At 41.4% G+C, this 17627-nt stretch overlaps 1 protein-coding gene across 5 annotated transcripts in view; it reads right to left on the bottom strand.

Annotated features, from left to right (window-relative positions):
• Nucleotides 1–10: 10 nt before the first annotated feature.
• unc5a (unc-5 netrin receptor A) overlaps nt 11–17627 on the bottom strand; it is a 178360-nt gene continuing 160743 nt past the window's right edge. For all 5 annotated transcript variants that reach the window (XM_049733033.2, XM_049733044.2, XM_049733054.2 and 2 more), the window contains 4 exons: nt 9965–10114; nt 7147–7311; nt 6882–7060; nt 11–4151 (listed from right to left, as the gene is read on the bottom strand). In XM_049733033.2, the coding sequence (XP_049588990.1) occupies nt 3986–4151; nt 6882–7060; nt 7147–7311; nt 9965–10114 (660 nt within the window). In that variant the 3' untranslated portion in view covers nt 11–3985. The remainder of the gene's footprint in view (nt 4152–6881; nt 7061–7146; nt 7312–9964; nt 10115–17627) is intronic.

Here is a 17627-nt window from a genome sequence, read left to right as displayed (position 1 = left end):
AGTCCTTGAATTAACAATATATAATTTATTTACAGAGATTTTAGGTTCAATTCCTATACATACCTTTCTGAAATGTCATAGTTCGAGATATATATGTATATATATGTACATAAGGCCAAGTAAATACTTGAAAGCACTTAGAAACGAATTTCCAAAATTCTACCAACAAATCCATCATTGTCCAAAAAGTACAGAAAATCTCCCTTTGCCGAACATTTTCCTTTGCCACAAAAAAATCTCCACGACAATTTACATCGACAGTAAAAACGCAAAAGATGAAACCCAACTAAAAACAACTCAAAATTGGGATTATATAATTGCATAAGCGCAGTGGCATATGTAGCAAGTACAGCATTTTTGAATGCAGAAAGGCAAGAAACATTGACTCAAGAACAGAAACGGTTCACAAGTACAAAAGTCTATTTGGAGAAAACAAGAGCAACATGGCATGTAATGCGCACACGCGCAACTCGACTTCAAATAGGAATGAGTGATACAAAATGTACAGTGGTGATGTAAGCAAACTTTGGATATGCTGACATCCCGTGAATTACATTAGTGGGATGTACGCACACATCACGAGCAACACGCACAACCACACAGACACACACATTATCACACGATCAAAACTACCACACACACACCCACCCACACACTTGGACCGACTGAACAACTGGCATGGCTTATCCAACAAGGCCATGTCTTCCTCCAGCCGCCCCAACTTGGTGATTGACTCGTTGCAGCTCGTGTTTAAATGCCGACAGTCATACGTACACACGGATGTGATGAGAAACAGACCACAAACACTGAAGCTTCTCGTAAAGAGCCTCTCTAAAGCCTTATAACACTGCAGAAATTCTCCACTGCTAGATCGCCAAACAACAGTTAAATAGGCAAACACGTCACGGTTTAGACTTGACAAATGCCGCGCAACTTAATTGTCTTTTTTTAAATTTGTTATTATCATTTGGCTTCATATTAAAATATAATTTACATTTCTTTACAAAGTGATAGCACAAACACACACAAGTCAACATTATGACTTAAAACACAGATGTGAATGCTCGCCGCACAGAAAAAAAAAAACATCGGAATGAAAAGGATGAAAACTTTGGTTACCAATTCAGCTTGCGCACACACACGCACTTAACTGTATGCAAATTGACAACACTCGACTGCGATAGAAAAAGTATTATATTACATGACGTGGATGTAATCCTTTTTAACGAGATATATTTGGTGGGCTCAACATTTTGTGTCAGAAGGGATTGAAACTAAAGGACAAATTTGTCGGGGCATTTTTGCACCAAATGCTCGCTGGCCCTTGGAGGGGAAAAAAAGCTCAAGTGGGAAAAGAATAAAGAGGTGTTAGGGAAAAAATATGCGTTACTTCACAATCATGTAAAAAGTTCTAGTTATGAGAACATTGCACTTATGGGAACTCCATGAAAAAGTTTAAATTTTACACTTTTACTGGGCACATATCCACTTGAAAAATCTTTCATCTTTAAACATGAAATATATTGTGATAAATTTCACATTTTAATGTGATAAATTTCACATTATGTGGGAGATATGTTTGCCATACAAACATTGTACGTTGCAATTTATGAAGAGATAACATTTCATGTTTTAACATTATGAAGTCATTAAACATGTGACATGTTTGACTTTTGGCAAAACAAACCAAAACAGTTCATTCCAGTTTTAGTCAGTGGCTAAACCCTAAATATAGGCATGCGCGTCTTAATTTAAAATCTTAAATCTTTTCAAACGCTTGGCCTTATGTTTTTTATTTTGTTATTTTTTTCAAGTGTTATAAACTAAGATAGTTAGTAACTTTGATTTACAAGACACAAAACGGACTCTGCAAGTGACAAGAATTTGAACTATTGTAAGGATGATTTGTTTTGCCGAACACGAATGTCAAGTTTTAACATGAAAGCTATCACATTAAAATGTGAAATTTATTACGTGCAAATGACAAGCCCCCCCAATATTACATTTTCACCATCACTCTACGTGACAGTCTGAAAAATATTCTCGGCCCATTAGGACATAATACTTTTGCTTTAAAAGTCTGACTATATTCTAGCAATATTCTGGTTGTGTCACTTTGGAAATATTTTGTTTTCTATGCGGTGTGGCCAGTACAGTCGTCGGTAGAAGGAGCTGCTGCAGTAGCTTTGTCAGAATAGTGTTAAGATGCCCCATTAAAAACAAAGCGTCCTCTTTGCAAAGCGCGCAGGAACATAAAAGTACATTCCAAAAATCGTGACAATCGTAAAAAAGAAGCTCCGGTGTGTCAAGGGGCTTCGGAGCATACGCCATGACTGAGTGTCTCTTTAATGACGGAGGGAGGGCGGGGGGCCTCTCCTGACAACTTTATAGACATCACATGCTACCCTGAGGAGGACCATACTCGCTCGCGCACACACATTCACTATGGCTGAACTGGGAATCAAACCTGCGGATGTTCTCTTTGAGTACACGGCAGTTGCGAGAATGTGCTACTTGAAAAAACAGCAACAAACATGGCTTCAGAAAAAGCACAAAAAAAACCCCAAACGGGCCCTTAAGTGGACGCTAGCCACAGCACGTTATTTGGACGACAAACATCACGTGTGCCTCGCCATTACAACAATTAGAGGACACGTCACTTAGGGTAGTGACAACGTGTTGCTTCCCAAGTGTTTCCAGGCCCCGTGGCGTCTTCATTAGCAATGGTGTGTGAGCTAAAGTGAAGAAATGAACAAGTCCTCCCTGAACAAAACACACATAGAACATTGAAACAAAGTGTGTGTGCGTGTGTGGTGGTGGTGGTGGTGTGGGGGGTTGTTGTGGTCCTCAGATGAACCTTCATCCTAATTGTAGAAAGTGCTTGCTTTAAATATCTGATAACCTTGATATCCGCTTCAGGTTTTTGTCCTTACTAGCTCTAGATTTCTTTCCCAAAATTTCCCATTTTATCCCCTTCAATCTAAAGAAAAGCGCAAAGGACAATGACGGCATCCAAAATTTGGAGAAAGTGGCACTTGAAAAACCCTTAATACATATTTAAGAACATTTAAAATGTAAATAATTGCTATGTGAAAATGTTAAATAAAAAAAATCTCTTTTAGGGATAATCTGTAACAACAAAATTGTTACTGAAAAAAAATATGAGAAAAAAAAGTGGTGCTTTTTGTCCTTAAAATTAAACTGTGCCTCTTGAGTAAACTCACTCTTAGCACGCTTCAGCTAGCAACATAAGCCTCTAAAAGATTAAGAAAACAATTTATCAAATAAACAAACTCACTAGTAATGTCTTTTTCCACAACTAGTGAACTGGTAGATGTTAACGAATACAATATCATAATAACTCGAGTAGTGTGCGGCTGTCAACTAGTGCAATGGTCCGCAACTAGTACCGTCCAAATGCTTCACCTCACTAGTAACAGAAATGTCATACACATTATGGAAACGTTCTACTACTATCGTCATATAGTACATTATAAAATTCAACTAGTTAACATCTAGCGTTTTCATAGAAGTACTCAAATGTCACTTCACTACTATGCCAAAACTATCCTCCTCATGTGCAGAAATAACAGTAGCCGGGAATAATGTGAGTTGTTTTACTAGTGGACTCAGTTGGAGGACAAAGAATGTACGAGGACATGGACCTTAAAATAGATATCAAGGATATTGAATGACAGCTCAAAAGACTTTCCAGATGTTAGTTTTCAATGGAATTAAATGACTGGCCGTTATTGATCGGATTACATCAAGTGCTGCATAAGGCCTGGAATTATGTATGAGGAAAGTTGGGCGCGGGAAGGGGCGGGGCATATCATCTTTGCAGCGGTGTTTTCAACTGTGCCGCTTGAATGTGATTCTCTCGGTGTAGAGAACTGCATCCCCCTACATTGATTGACGAAAAACAGACAGCTCCGATGGTCTATATTGTACTCTTCCACTCCGCTCATCTTCTGAGTTTAGCCTATTAGCACTCGCCGTCCGACACCAGGAAGATCATGGCTTCCTGCTTGCCGATGTCCGCCATGACGGCAGCCAGCTGGTTGATGTTGCCGCTGTGGAAATGTTGCGCCTCCCACAGGTCCAGGATGGCCGAAGTTGGGCTCGCTTTGGATGCAAAGAAGCTCATGTGTCTGCACGCACAACAGCGATTACAAAAAAACAGTTGCAATGAATTAGTTACAGATTCCAAAAAGTTATTTATATTCTGGACACGTTATGTTTGTTCAGTGGATGTTGTGCATACGAATACCCTAAAACTAAAGTTATTAGGCAAAAAAAGTGATGCAGTAAGTCATGCTATCTATCATAGAGCAAATAAAAATATGAATCACAATTATTTTGACTGATATACACAATAGCATTTGATTGATAAAAAATGAAATAAATTGGAAACAACATATTAAAAATATATTAAATTCAATCATGTTTCCCAAATTATTATTATTATTATTACTCTATGGTTTTATAAAGTGTAATATTACAGAGTCTATTTGTTTTATAAAATAAACGTGTGTGCATGATATGACAACACAAGACGCATGTCCATATTTTTGGGTTTGTTTTGGCTCATATTAAAGGCGTTTGGGTTGAGGTCAGAACTGATGTTTTGCCACACCCAATCATCGTGCATGGGAGACAAAAAAACGTCTCCTAAAATTTTATCCAAATACAATTGACTGAAAAGTCAAATGAGGGTTCATGAATTCGATTCATGACTGGTCATGATACTTTTCCACACTTGTCTTTTGTCATGTATTCGACCAACTTTCAGTCTTGGCGTGCAGCACATTGTTTACAGAAAAGTTAGATCAGGCTCTTGCAATGGCCATAAAACAACACTAAAAAGCAATTTTCATTTGAAGCCCAACAGAGGCTTAAAAGCAAAAGCCTCATTCGTCTCTATTTGACGTTGAAACAGGTCCTAAATCCCACTTAGGAAAGCCTCCACGGACGTCTCACAGTTCACACAGTCGGAAGTGACCTTTCCCCATTTTAGGTGCACAACCTTTGGCCATCAAGCCCAATCAATGACAACAAAGTGGCCGTCCCAGTCGGCTGTATATTTGATGTTGAGTGTTGCCCGCTTGCCAATGTACTTGCGCACACTGATTAGATTTAATGCTCGTTTTGTGTTCGCCTTGCGTCGATACAACCTTAACTCTGGAGGAGAACACACAACGCAGTAGGAACGCTTGAGCACCTCTGAGGCACTGTGCTGGGACTTGAACACGCCACCAAATACTTTTCACCTTGACAAGGGTCACAGCCGGTCTATTACTTTGCAGTGTTTGCTGTAGTGTAGACTAGAGAGCACAGTGATGAATTTTGAAGGGCAATTAAGCTACCTTTTCAAACCTTTTGTTACATTTACTCATTTTAATCTCCAACGGTAAAATAATAATATTAAACAAACACATGACATATAGCCTACAGCAGCTGCAAAATGATATCTAATACAGGACCAGAATTTCTTCCTTTACAAAAATAATAGTGCTCAGTTTTAATTGATGCTACCAGAGATAATTATCGGAAATGTGGTAGTAAATAAATGAAATATACAGTGAGAGAATGGCAAAGAAGCAAATAATCTGCTGTATTTTATTCCTCAGTAACACGCGTCGTTGAGGACGCATCAAACAAAGCGAGAAGTTATTGTTGTGCGATCTTCAGGCCTAATTGAGAATTGATTCTGCTGAGCACAGCATTGCTAATTAAACCTGTACCGCATCAATTCGCCGGGTGATTAATCGGGGCAAATAAAGTTGATCAGACAAATTAACTTTACTTATTTGGTTTCATTAGCCGTGTAGAAATTAAATTTGTGTAAAATGGATCTATGGCTGCAACTCTTGAAATACGCCAGTTGTGTCACTTTAAAAAAAACAAAGAGCTACTAGTTTCAAGATTTGCTGCTGATGGATTCTTTGCGCGTTACCTTTCCATTCCTACTAAAAGGGAATGTCAAACTGACAGAGAAAATCTGTATACATTTGAGAGTTTACCTGAAGAAAACAAGTCTTTAATGTTTAAACTGCTCAAATCAAGTTATCTAGAACCTTGGGCTGTGTTTGGAATCATTCCCTGTGTTTTGCTATTTTGCAGTGCTGTTCAACTGTAGTAAGTAGAGCTTATTTCCTAGGTGGTCTCCTCAATCTTGAAAAGTAGCATGCAAGGGTGGTCACAAGAAAATCAAACATGCAAGGCACACATACGGAAAAACCTTCTGTTTTGTTGCATTTCCCGAAAACTTCATGGCACAAATTATTACAATACAACCCATTACGATAAGGTTTGCTATAGAGCTCCATGAATTTCGAAAAATTTTATGTGGTAACATTGATGTCTCTAAGGTTGTTAAGAGTTAGTGTCTTCCCGATTGGCTTGGAAAACGGTTGGGGTCAACAATCGTAAATCTGTATATTGTCCTATTTGCAAAGTGGGCCTGAGCCAAGCACTCAGTGATCGTGACCATTTGTGGAATGCGACATGAAATGTGTTGCGTGTTTATCTAACCTGTCACACAAGAAAAATGACAAGGAAAAGAGTTTGCTGAATAGAAGTTATGATAAAATAAGCGAGCAGTTGTCCAGTTATTCTACTTTACTTGCCGTTAGTTTGTATTGGTTGCCAATTTACCACTACCGGTGTGTTCGGCCATCCGCGGAAGGGGGGGGGCGTGGCGGGGGGCGGGGCAATGACCCAGGTTAAGAACCACTGGTGTAGAGCGTACGATGACTGTGATGTTTGCTCCGCTCACCGAGTATAATAGGGGCTGCACGGCATTATTTGCTAGACTGCTTGTTCCAATGCGCGGTCCTGATGATTGATCAGCTAACAATTTGTTCTGGCTCGCTCTTTACCTCTCGAGCTTGAGTCTTTGTGCCAGCATTCTCCAGTCGGCTCCGTTGGGACACGGGGCGTCCAGGCTGCTGCAGATCTTTTGCCTTATGAGGTATGGGATCTGAAAGGCGCTGGGCCCTGCGAGGGCGGTGGCGTTAGTGTCCATTAACAGGAACTCGGAGTCCACGGTTCGGGTGTCCTGTTTGTGACGACGAGGCCCTCGTGAAAAACTGTCCAACTTCAAAAGGCATCCAAAACGGGCGAGGATAAGCGGTTCAATGTTACCTTGGCGATGTTAAAGTCAAGGCTGAAGCTCTGCCCTTCTCCTTCCACCTGCCACACGCACAGCTGGCAGGTGAGCTCGCAGGTGCTGAGGCTGAGGCGCTCCAGAGTGAAGGTGCAGTGCAGGTACCGTTGGGAACCGTTCCAGATGTGGTAGAAAGGGATCTCCTGTAGCAAGCAACAATGATTCAGACCCATGGAAAGCGAGTATTTACTAGGGGTGTGCCGATACAACTTTTCCACTTCTGATAGGATACTACAACATTTTGAAAGCACTATATACAGTAAATAAAGATGTACTGTATTGTATCGTATTTATTCCAAAGAAAAGCAGGAGTGCATTCTGGAATGGATTGCTTGTGTATACACAGTAATCCGATACTGTATTTTTTTTCTTTCTGATATTGGACCGAAATCTGATTTCGGATCAGGATGCCCAGAGTAATTACACATATTCAATATCCTTGCTATTTTAGTTCAGTCCATGTACTAGTACTCTCACTAGTAGTGATCTTACATCTCCATGGCTGTATGACAGTAGCACAGTTGGTCATCTTTGCTACATTAATGAAACATCAGGTTACTCGTAAGGCAAAACTGCACACTTGTTAAAATGTGTGCACTACTAGCACTAAAGCCTTGGCTATTCGAGGGCGAAAGGAACCCAGCTTTGGGCAAAATTCATAAGTACTTCTTTCAACAAAGTAACAAAGTGTCATGATCTCACACAAGTCACCTGTTACAAAAATAGCTCACACATGTTTGGACATTGTAATTTTCTAGGGATATTGTTCTAGTGTTCATTTGAAATTCAACAGGTTGTGAATTTTGCAAGTATTACAAAAGTACTGCGATACCTCGCTGTTAAATAAACGATACAATTTGTTGTTTTTTTAGTCATTTTTGTTTCAATTGGGAATACGGCAAAATTCAAGCAGCAATGCGTAGTGAACCACGCATCCCAAAAAGCATCACTTCCTACAGAGTGTATTTCGAGTGGAAAAGAAATGGCCTCAAGGTTTTGCACCCATCCGCAGTACGGAGTGCACAAAGGAGACACGGAGATGTGGCAACATTTTGCTTGCACAGCTTCTCAAGGTAAAGAAAAAGTCTGCAAAGCACAAACCAGAGGGAACAAACTTCCATCCAGCACCTTCAAATAGAAGTCTAACCACTGTGAATTATTCTATGACATGCAAATTTGTGCCCCACTGGTTGCATTTGATGAGTCAATTAATCAGTAGTGTTGTTATTAGATGAACAAAGTTAAGCACTCGGCCGCCAACTGCATTAAGTCATTATGCGTCTTAATTAAGACACACTATAAAAACGGTGTGAATGCAGTGTTTACCAGGAAGACCTTAAATGGGCTCATACAATGTAACCTATAGGAAATTCATCTAAATGCCTTTCTTAAACATGAATTTTCAATTTGGCACAAAAATACTCGGGACAATAATTAATCGTTTGATCAAGAGGTGTCTCCCAAGACTCCCCTCCCCTCCAGTGTATGCATGCAAAGTAAGTTCTTGCTGCTGTCGCACAAAAAAAGGATGCGCTTCCTGGAATGTATTCAAAGCTGATGATTCCGACATCTTTCTCTCTGTTGCTCCATATTCATGCCTCATCCGTATATCCCCGGAGATCACGGGGAATGAAGAGAAAGAAAGGAGGGGTAAAAAGCAGGGCATACGAACTCATTCCTTCACCCTCCCTTTAACAACTGTCAAGAACTGTGTTTGAGAGGGGCCGCAGTAAATGAAAGTGACCAACGAGGGGCACTGTTCCCCAAGCGGACAGATGCAACATCTGAAAAACAGCTGAAGACAGGTGAAAAACACAAAAGTCCTGTTGGGGCCCCAGGGGGAACTAAAGACCTTTTTCCCCCCACCGCACTGCTGTGAGGGAAGCACTTCCAGGCTCAGTCCTGAGGAAGATTTTGTGCAGGGTACAATGTTACCGCTGTGCTTGCTTGGCACAACCTGGCCTTTTCTCTACAGGGGCCTTGTGCAGCTTCAACTTGCAGCCAGACCATTTTCCAGTCCTCTTTGAACTACCCTCACCTGGCCACAGTGTGGCCAGCGCATGTAGACAGCTCGCAGCTTCCAGGTTGTGAGATGATCAAACGACTTGCGCCTCTGTGTTACTGCACTGACTGAGCTATAATGTAATGTATGTATAATGACGAGTCTGTGGACAATCGCATATTTGTCTGTGTCTGATCAATTAGGTTTTTTTTTTTTTTGCAAAACAATCCAGGAAGTTGGGTTGAATTAATCTCAATTGGGTTGTTTTGGATTTTTTCTTTCTTTAAAGTACTGCGTCTAGTCTCTTTAAGGTCACGAGTGCGCTGGAGCCTGTCTCGGCTGAATTTGTGCTCACCATGAATCTTGTGCGCCGCTCACAAGAATAACCATTTAGAGGTGATTTAAGTTCAACATTTTTCGAACAATATCTCAGTACAAGGCATTGAATCCAGCAGGAGCTCAAGTTTGAGCCTCCAAACAGACCATTAAAACAATTACATGCATTCCATGGATGTTGCTTTATACTATGTTTGTTTTATTCATGTATAAGTCCAGACAATCAAGTCGACCGTGAGCCCTCATTAACAATCACAAAAGAGCTCTGATGAGCTTTTGTTGTTTGTCTTTCATTTCTCTACAGACACAGAAAAAACATATAACGATATTTATGAGTTGACCTTGGAAGAACCAATGGATAGATTTGTATTACATGTCCTTGCTCGTGCTGGGATTCTGAGCAAGCCCACCCCGCCCCCTGCCTCCTTTCGGCCCCACTGGCTCACCATGATACGCACCTGGTAGCCGGCGAGCAGCTTGCTCCTCCAGTGGGCCTGGGGCATGTCATGGATGGACAGGCGCAGGTTGTGGTAGCTGTCTTTGAAGAGCAGGATGTGAGGCTCGTCAATTAGCCGACCCCCGAGCTGCCGCTCCATCTGCATCACCTCCTGATGGGACAAAGATGAGAGGGAACATTTTCATTAACACAGACGAAGAACAATCTACGTTCATGACGGGGGATATGTCCCGGACCCCACCATGATGTGACTGCGATCCAGACCATATCATTCAAATAAAACGTTTCCCCCCTCCACATGAATTAAAAGCATTTTGACTTAGTCAGGAATCTTTTGATGTATTCTTTAGTAATCCATGGTAAAGTCTCTCTGCTCTGGAGGAACAATTATTACTGCAGCTTCGTAGGGGACCTTCTCGGCCTCTTCTTCTTGCTCTTCACTAAGATGTATTTAGATTTAAGTAGAGCTCAGTGCCTTCAGACAGATTCGTATGTATGCTGAACCCAACCTCGGGTAAAAGTAACCCACTATCCACCACTAAACAGCAAGAGGGCTATGAAAACAAACGAGGAAGTGTGTCAATAGATTTTGGATCACAGAGTACGTTTTGACTAAAGCACACATAGTTGGTAGACACCCTGCACCGTAGATGTGTCTCTACTCTTTATTCCCACAGAGACATGCCCAAGCAAAGCGGGAAGAAGGCCCGCAGCACATCGTAACACGGGATGATCGCAGCTCCGCAGGTAGCCACAGCAGGCAACACCCACTTGTCTCCACAAAGCTTTAATGTCACCACAAGGTTGATCTCCCCCCCCCCCCCCCCACACACACACACACACACCTCAGTGTGTGCATACGGTATGTGTGTGGGGGATGTTTTCCGGCATTCGCATGCTCACACCGCAGTCATGCAGTACTGTGAGCTACTACCTGGGTTGTGATGAAGGAAGCGTACAAGCCGTTAGTCAATTGCTCGTTGTTTTCTCTGGCAAATCATCTTCATCTAATTTTTGTTTATGTGCCGAGAGAGATTTGTAAAGCTTTTAATCTCGGTGGGATCTCTTTTCTTTGGGGGGGAGGCCATCCAAGTGATCATCTGCAACGGGGTGATGAAATATGCGACCTTTACAACTCATTCATCAAAGCCAGAGCCTTTGAAGCAAGCATCCAATACTTTTTCATTGGATTCTATTATGAAGAGCGAGCAGAACCTTACACTTGGACAGTGCAGCGACATATTTTATTTGTCTCTCTCTTGTATCCGATTAGTATGTTGAGACTGCTGTATAACGAGAATTGGATTTTAACTTCAGAGGTGGTCACCTCCACCTAATTTTGAGTCACCACTGGTGATGTCTGAAAGCTCTGACATCATGACATCCGCTATCTAAGCAGTGTTAGGTTATTTTTAACCGCAATTACACGATAAGGTATCAGTCAGGTTTTTTCCCCCCCTCCACTGACAATATATTGGGCAATGTGATGGCTTTTCACAGGAGTAGATTTTGTCTTTTTGTAGTTGTCGTGAACGAGTCACACTCAAATTGAAGTAGAGAAAAACTGTCTGATATGAATTCATTTACCTTTATTTTAGCATAAAACTACTAACCTATAAGGCCAAAACATTTATGTACCATTTGATATTGTGTATTATCATACAAATTACCTTATTGCTTGTGTTTGATAAAGAAAGCAGTGGGAAGAGGACCTTAAAAAAATAAGAGCATATGAAAAAAAATAATGCAATTAGATGATTTTTCAAAATCACTTAGCTCTTGTACTTACCACCTTTAGTCCTCCACTGCCATGATGACAGGAACGACTTCATTAAAGTGGGGAATGAGAATAATTTCTCTCCGAAGAACACTGATTCAATTTGTTGCCCTCTTTCCCCAGGATGAACTGGCCTCGTTGCAATCATAATAAGGAAGCTGTTAATTATATTTTCTGAATGTCTACCTGCTTTTGTGATTGCATGCGTGTTCTCCCTAAATAAGCGCTTTTCAGCTCGGCCCGAGTGGGGAATTTTCATGTTTGCTTTGTGCATTTCTAATTTCACTGTTTGCCTTGTACTCAATGGTCTTATTAGCGCGGATTGTATTCCCTACAAGGATCTCTACCAGGATATTCTTCTCACACAACACCAAAATATACATATGTAAGTGCACCTTTATGGACTTGGACAGTTGCAGACAGAGGGTGTCTAACGATGACTAAGACATCTAATGGCGTAATAGCAGGGGCACAGATATCCCCTTAAGAATTGAAAGCCCTCTGCTATTATGGGTCTTACACAGACAAAAGGCGCATTATGAGGGCTTCACCAGGAGTCTAATTTTTAAGCACTATTATTTGTTGCATCAAATTAGCATTGCAAATCGCAGCTGGCGGACTTTGATCAGGTCTCTGACCTACAGTAGGAGATCTATCGGCCTGTTAACAAGAAAAGGAGGGCGTGGAATGCCAATGACGGCGTTATCTTGCTCACAGGATGCATACTAACTCACCTGTCTAAGCGTGTGTGTCAGGTGCGCGACTGATGCGGCAGGATTACGATCAAACAAGGCCCGTAATACGGCACCCTGAACCGTGATCCCTTTGAAGGACAACCCCGTCCTTTACATGCGTGACTGTGTCCTTGGTTTAAAACAACCCTGCTGGGCTAGGATGTTGTGTGCATATGCTTTGGACTGAGAGAATAATGGGCATCTTTACGCCCCATTATCCTGTCAACAAATGACAGTGTGAGCGAGCGAATAAATGAGAAGCTAAATTTGACCGTATTATTAGCTCATTCTACAGGGGAAGAAAACAATGCAAGGTTTTTAATTAGATTATCAAATTATGCATTAATCACAAAGGCAGAACCAAATAGAGCTCGAATGCGCCGAAGATAAGCCGGGCGGGCACGGTTAAGTCGCCTGACCCCGTACAACTGTGACAACATTAAGATGCATGAGATGGACGGCCAGTTCATATACTGCAGGAGAACCCCACCTTTTGTTCTAACGGAATCAGAGATAGGGTTGGACTGTGCAAGGACTGCCAATTTTGGAATCCGACGGAGGCCGGACCACCATCTGACATTCAATGAGGTTGGCTAAGGAGGGAGATGGAGTGAAAAGAGAAGAGAGACACAGGCGGCTTAACATTTGTGTCTCCGGGTCACTGGAGTGGCCAGCTTTAGCAGGAGAGATAACAGGATTACTGCAATCATGGCCACAGTTTTCTATGACTTCAACCCCCACCCACCCCTTTCCTTCATCTAACGCTCAGTCTCTCCCTCATCCTCTTGGCTCGGACCAGAGCCGGGACTGAGATGGACTGGGGCCTGCCTCCATTGGGGAACAAGAGACACTCATACAGCTAATCTCTTCAGGCTGGTGCTGACAGAAAGAGGTTAGCGGCTGCGGCAAATTCGCTCTCGCGGCACACATGCGGAAAGGCCAACTCTAAACAAATCAAGGCGATATATATGAGAACGGTTGAAAGCTCGGGATTAAAATATGGCACTCTCCTCACAGCAAGCACTTTTAAATGTTGTCTGTATTGTTGTGCGTAATAAAGTGATTAACCTAACAAACTCAGACGGATTAGAAGCAGCGTTTGATCAGTCGGTTCGCAAAGCTTACACATCAGAGACGGGAGGGACAAATAGTCACGCTTTCAACTTTAAATCCTGGCCCCTCCCCTCTCTCTGACTCCTTGCGGTGATCCATTTTCATAGTTTTCATAGGAAAGGCATTTGTTGCTACAAAAAAAATCCTGATGTGGGCTCCATAAATCTGTGCGTTTGTCAGTGGGATGTGATAGGCTTTTCCTCTCATCACTCTGAGCCCCAGTGGCCGGCCGGCCGAGCATGCCACAGTCAACTCTGACTAATAACTGCAAATACAAGGGACTTGTCTGCTCGCTTATAAATGTTCCGCTCACAAAGAGTCATGCGTTCGGCCTGATAAATCACAGCATGCATGAACGCTAAAAGATTACGTGAAAACAACATCTCGGCTGTTCTTATATTACCTTCTTGCGTATAGATTTCTATTGAAGAAATTGCACCTCTCTAACACGGGGGGTGGGGGTCACGTATTAATGCCCAAGATGGCGAGTGAATTATTGCTAAATTGAAAAACATTGCTGGACGTCAAACTGTGTACAGAAGAGGACATCTGTTCAACACCCATTTTACGATCTAAAGACAACGAGACAATGATCTGAGCACATTAAACTCATTACATGAATATTGATAAAAGTGTAAATTCTGGACACTAATACAAAAGAAAGTTCCCGCAAATACTACGTGAGAACACATTCAGATACAGAGCTGTGCTTATTCTAAAAACACTACATTTATCATCTGAGCAATATTGGCAGCGAGAATAAAAAAAAAAAAAAAGGTTTTCATTCAATAATAATTACAATTAAATCAAATCAATGGAATCTACTGCTGAATTTTTACGGTACTGAAAGATGCCTGGTGGCCATTTATCAGCATGCATCACTTCAGTAGCTACAATGAGGATACCGAAAGACAGCACAATTCTCATCCATTCAAATCATCCATTCAAATCATCTGGAAGATACACTGGCAAGTGGCTAATGCTCTCTTTGCCATTGTGAGCTTGAATGATTTTGGTAGGCCAGTGTGGATACTGTTCATGTTGTATTATGGCAATGATTACGACAAACATAATCAAATGGAAGGTAATAACACACCACACCGTTCTGTGTAGTTGGATGCATAAATATGATGTTGGGGGAAAAAAATGAAATTCCCAAGATACTGCAAGTAAGCAAAATTATAAAAAATAAAGCTTAACGGTATGGTTTAATGTGAACACACATCTAGGGAACACTAGCACCGTGTTTTCAAGACTTAATTCATTTTTTTTATGTTTCTCCAACTCTTCTTTGCTGAGGTCACGCAATGTGTTTGCAAATATTCCTCTTGAGGCTCAATTTAGCTGCACAACGCTACATGGCAGCTGTCCAATTAACTATGCTACTCACAGAGCCTACGCGTAGAACTTTAACGAAAAATAAAATAAAATAAAATAAAAAAATGATTCATAAAAAAACAAAACTCAAAACTAGGTGAAAATACATTTTACAATAACAAAAAAAAAAAAAGACTACTCGAAAATAGTTTTTGTCTTTGACAAGTAATTTAAAACTGTCGTCTGGGAGTTGTGGTCTTTTGCTGAATGTTGCAAAGAAGTGACATCATCTTGCGGCAGTAACACATGGTATCGCTCTACGGCAACAGCCGTGCTTGTGGCCTGCATGGCTTTCCGTGCTTTTGTCACTTAATAGGAATTCAAACCACAAAGCCACCAAGTTGTCGACTTAACCTAGCAAGTAAGGGATATAGAAAGTGAGACCATTCAAACTTTAGTTTAGACGTTAAGGTGCGATGTATCTAACGTTCAAAGCGGTATTCTGCACTGCAATTACTGTACACTCAAAGCCTGTGGAGTGTTATACAGTACCTGTATTTAAGTTGCAGATGGTTATTTTAAATTTTGTTCTAAAATAATGTTTATGTAACGATGTCACAATACTACTACCGTAATTTCCGGACTATAAGTCGCGTTTTTTTTCATAGTTTGGGTGGGGGGGCGACTTATACTCAGGAGCGACTTATATATGTTTTATTTCACAAATTTTTACTTGAGCATTAAGACATCACTTACTTACAAGTATAGTTGACCACTTCCCATGTTATTTTTAATATAGTTGATCACTTCACATGCTTTTATATCTTTATCTTGAACAATTCAAAACATAAAAAATAGAGAAAACATCAAATAAAGCAATTAACACTTTAAAGCACCATATCCAAGTCCACTGTCTGCTGTATGTACACTTGCTCTATTTTTGCTCCTCTTATATTTATTATTATTATTATTATTTGGCCCGTTCTCAGCTCTTTGTTTGTGTTTGTCACGTTAGCATACCTATCGTTTAGCCTGTTGTTGCTATTTAATGAATTGGAGTGACACCGATGGTTTTATAAACATGTTATTCATGTAATAGTTGTCCTTAATCACTCTATATGTTACGTCAGGCCCGTTCTCAGCTCTTTGTTTGTATTTGTCACGTTAGCATACCTATCGTTTAGCCTGTTGTTGCTATTGTTTAGCCTGTTGTTGCTCGTTCATGACTGTTTTTGGTGTGGGATTTTGTCGAATAAATTGCCCCCCAAAATGCGACTTATACTCCGGAGCGACTTATATATGTTTTTTTCACTTTTTGGGGCATTTTATGGCTGGTGCGACTTATACTCCGGAGCGACTTATAGTCCGGAAAATACGGTATTTGAAATCACACCAGAAATACAAAAATAAAAAAGGAAACTAAAACTGATGAAAACAAACCTTGTTTTCTGAAAAAACAAAAACTAAAAACAAACTCGCTTTCAAACTCGAATAATTTTTTTTTTTTAGATAAAATAAAAAACAGTCATGATTGAAAGTCCCTCGGTCACCACCCAACTTGACCCCAATCCAAGTCCATCAGGTTCAAATCATTGAACTGTTAATTTTCTGGGCAAACTGTTTTCATCTTATTTCCTTCAAAACAATAGATGTCAAGCTCTAAATATCAGAGCTAAATATAAAAAAAACAAAAAAAAAACAGGTGGCAGTCTAATTAGCAGCTAGTCAGAGGTCTAGCTCTGTAGCGCATAGGTAGGAGGTGCACTGCAGGTGTTCAACGCGTGGTGGGATGGCACGACATCAGTGATGCTCTCCCACCGGGCGAGCGGGATCTGCAGAGTGTGCTCTGAGGGCAGGGCCTAAACGCCACTCACGCTGTCATGCCAGCCTTGGCCGGGCCCATCAAGAGTGGGACGCACATTAAATATTAACTCAATTGGGCTGAGCAGTGCTCCGCCAACATACATACGTCGCAAATGTCACCGCTTCCCCCTGAGTCCACACACACTTAGGATCAAACATTGCTTTTAATCTGCTGTAATTGGGAGATACGAGATTGGCCTGTGTGTAGGGTATATATGGATGCTCATGTGTTTATGGAGGCATCAATTCAGGCTTGTCAGACCAGTCAGTGATGAGAGGAAATGTCAGCTTCTCTTGTCATTCTATGGCTCTTCCTGTCACAGAGTAGGCAGCAGGAAAGGGAGAGCAGACTCACATGCTCTCATCTGCCATCGCAAGTATGCGCTGTTTAGTGGCTGGGAAGTTACATCCCTGTCTAGAAAACAAGGTGCGCAGCTTCAGCAGATGGCAAAGGCTGCAATTTTACTCCCGTATTGATGGCATGTTACACACCCTCAGCACAACGGCTGCCCTGCCGCTCCTACCGAACCACCTGCTCATCTAGCGCCGATATACGCAACAATTAACAGCAGCCGTGCTGGAAGTGTAATCATAAATGGTGCATTTTAAAGACAGTGATTAGTGATTAGGCTGAACTCTCCAGGGAAGTTTTAATCTCCACTCAAAGTGGTTAATGTACTTGCTAAATGAACTGCTCCTTCCATAATAGCATCAAAAGCGGTGTGAAGTCGAGATTACTCAACAGTGTGGGCCACATTCTAAATCACTCACTAAAAAGTACAGAACCCTGGAGATGCTGTGGCTTACCACAGGGCCAGGTTGTGTGCGAGACGGCAGGCTAATGCACTCAAAGGCGTCGG

This window comes from Syngnathus scovelli, chromosome 1 (genome assembly GCF_024217435.2).
Source record: "Syngnathus scovelli strain Florida chromosome 1, RoL_Ssco_1.2, whole genome shotgun sequence".
NCBI classification, from domain to species: domain Eukaryota; kingdom Metazoa; phylum Chordata; class Actinopteri; order Syngnathiformes; family Syngnathidae; genus Syngnathus; species Syngnathus scovelli.
Note: the sequence above shows the minus strand (reverse complement) of the source record. Positions and strands in the feature narration are given on the sequence as shown.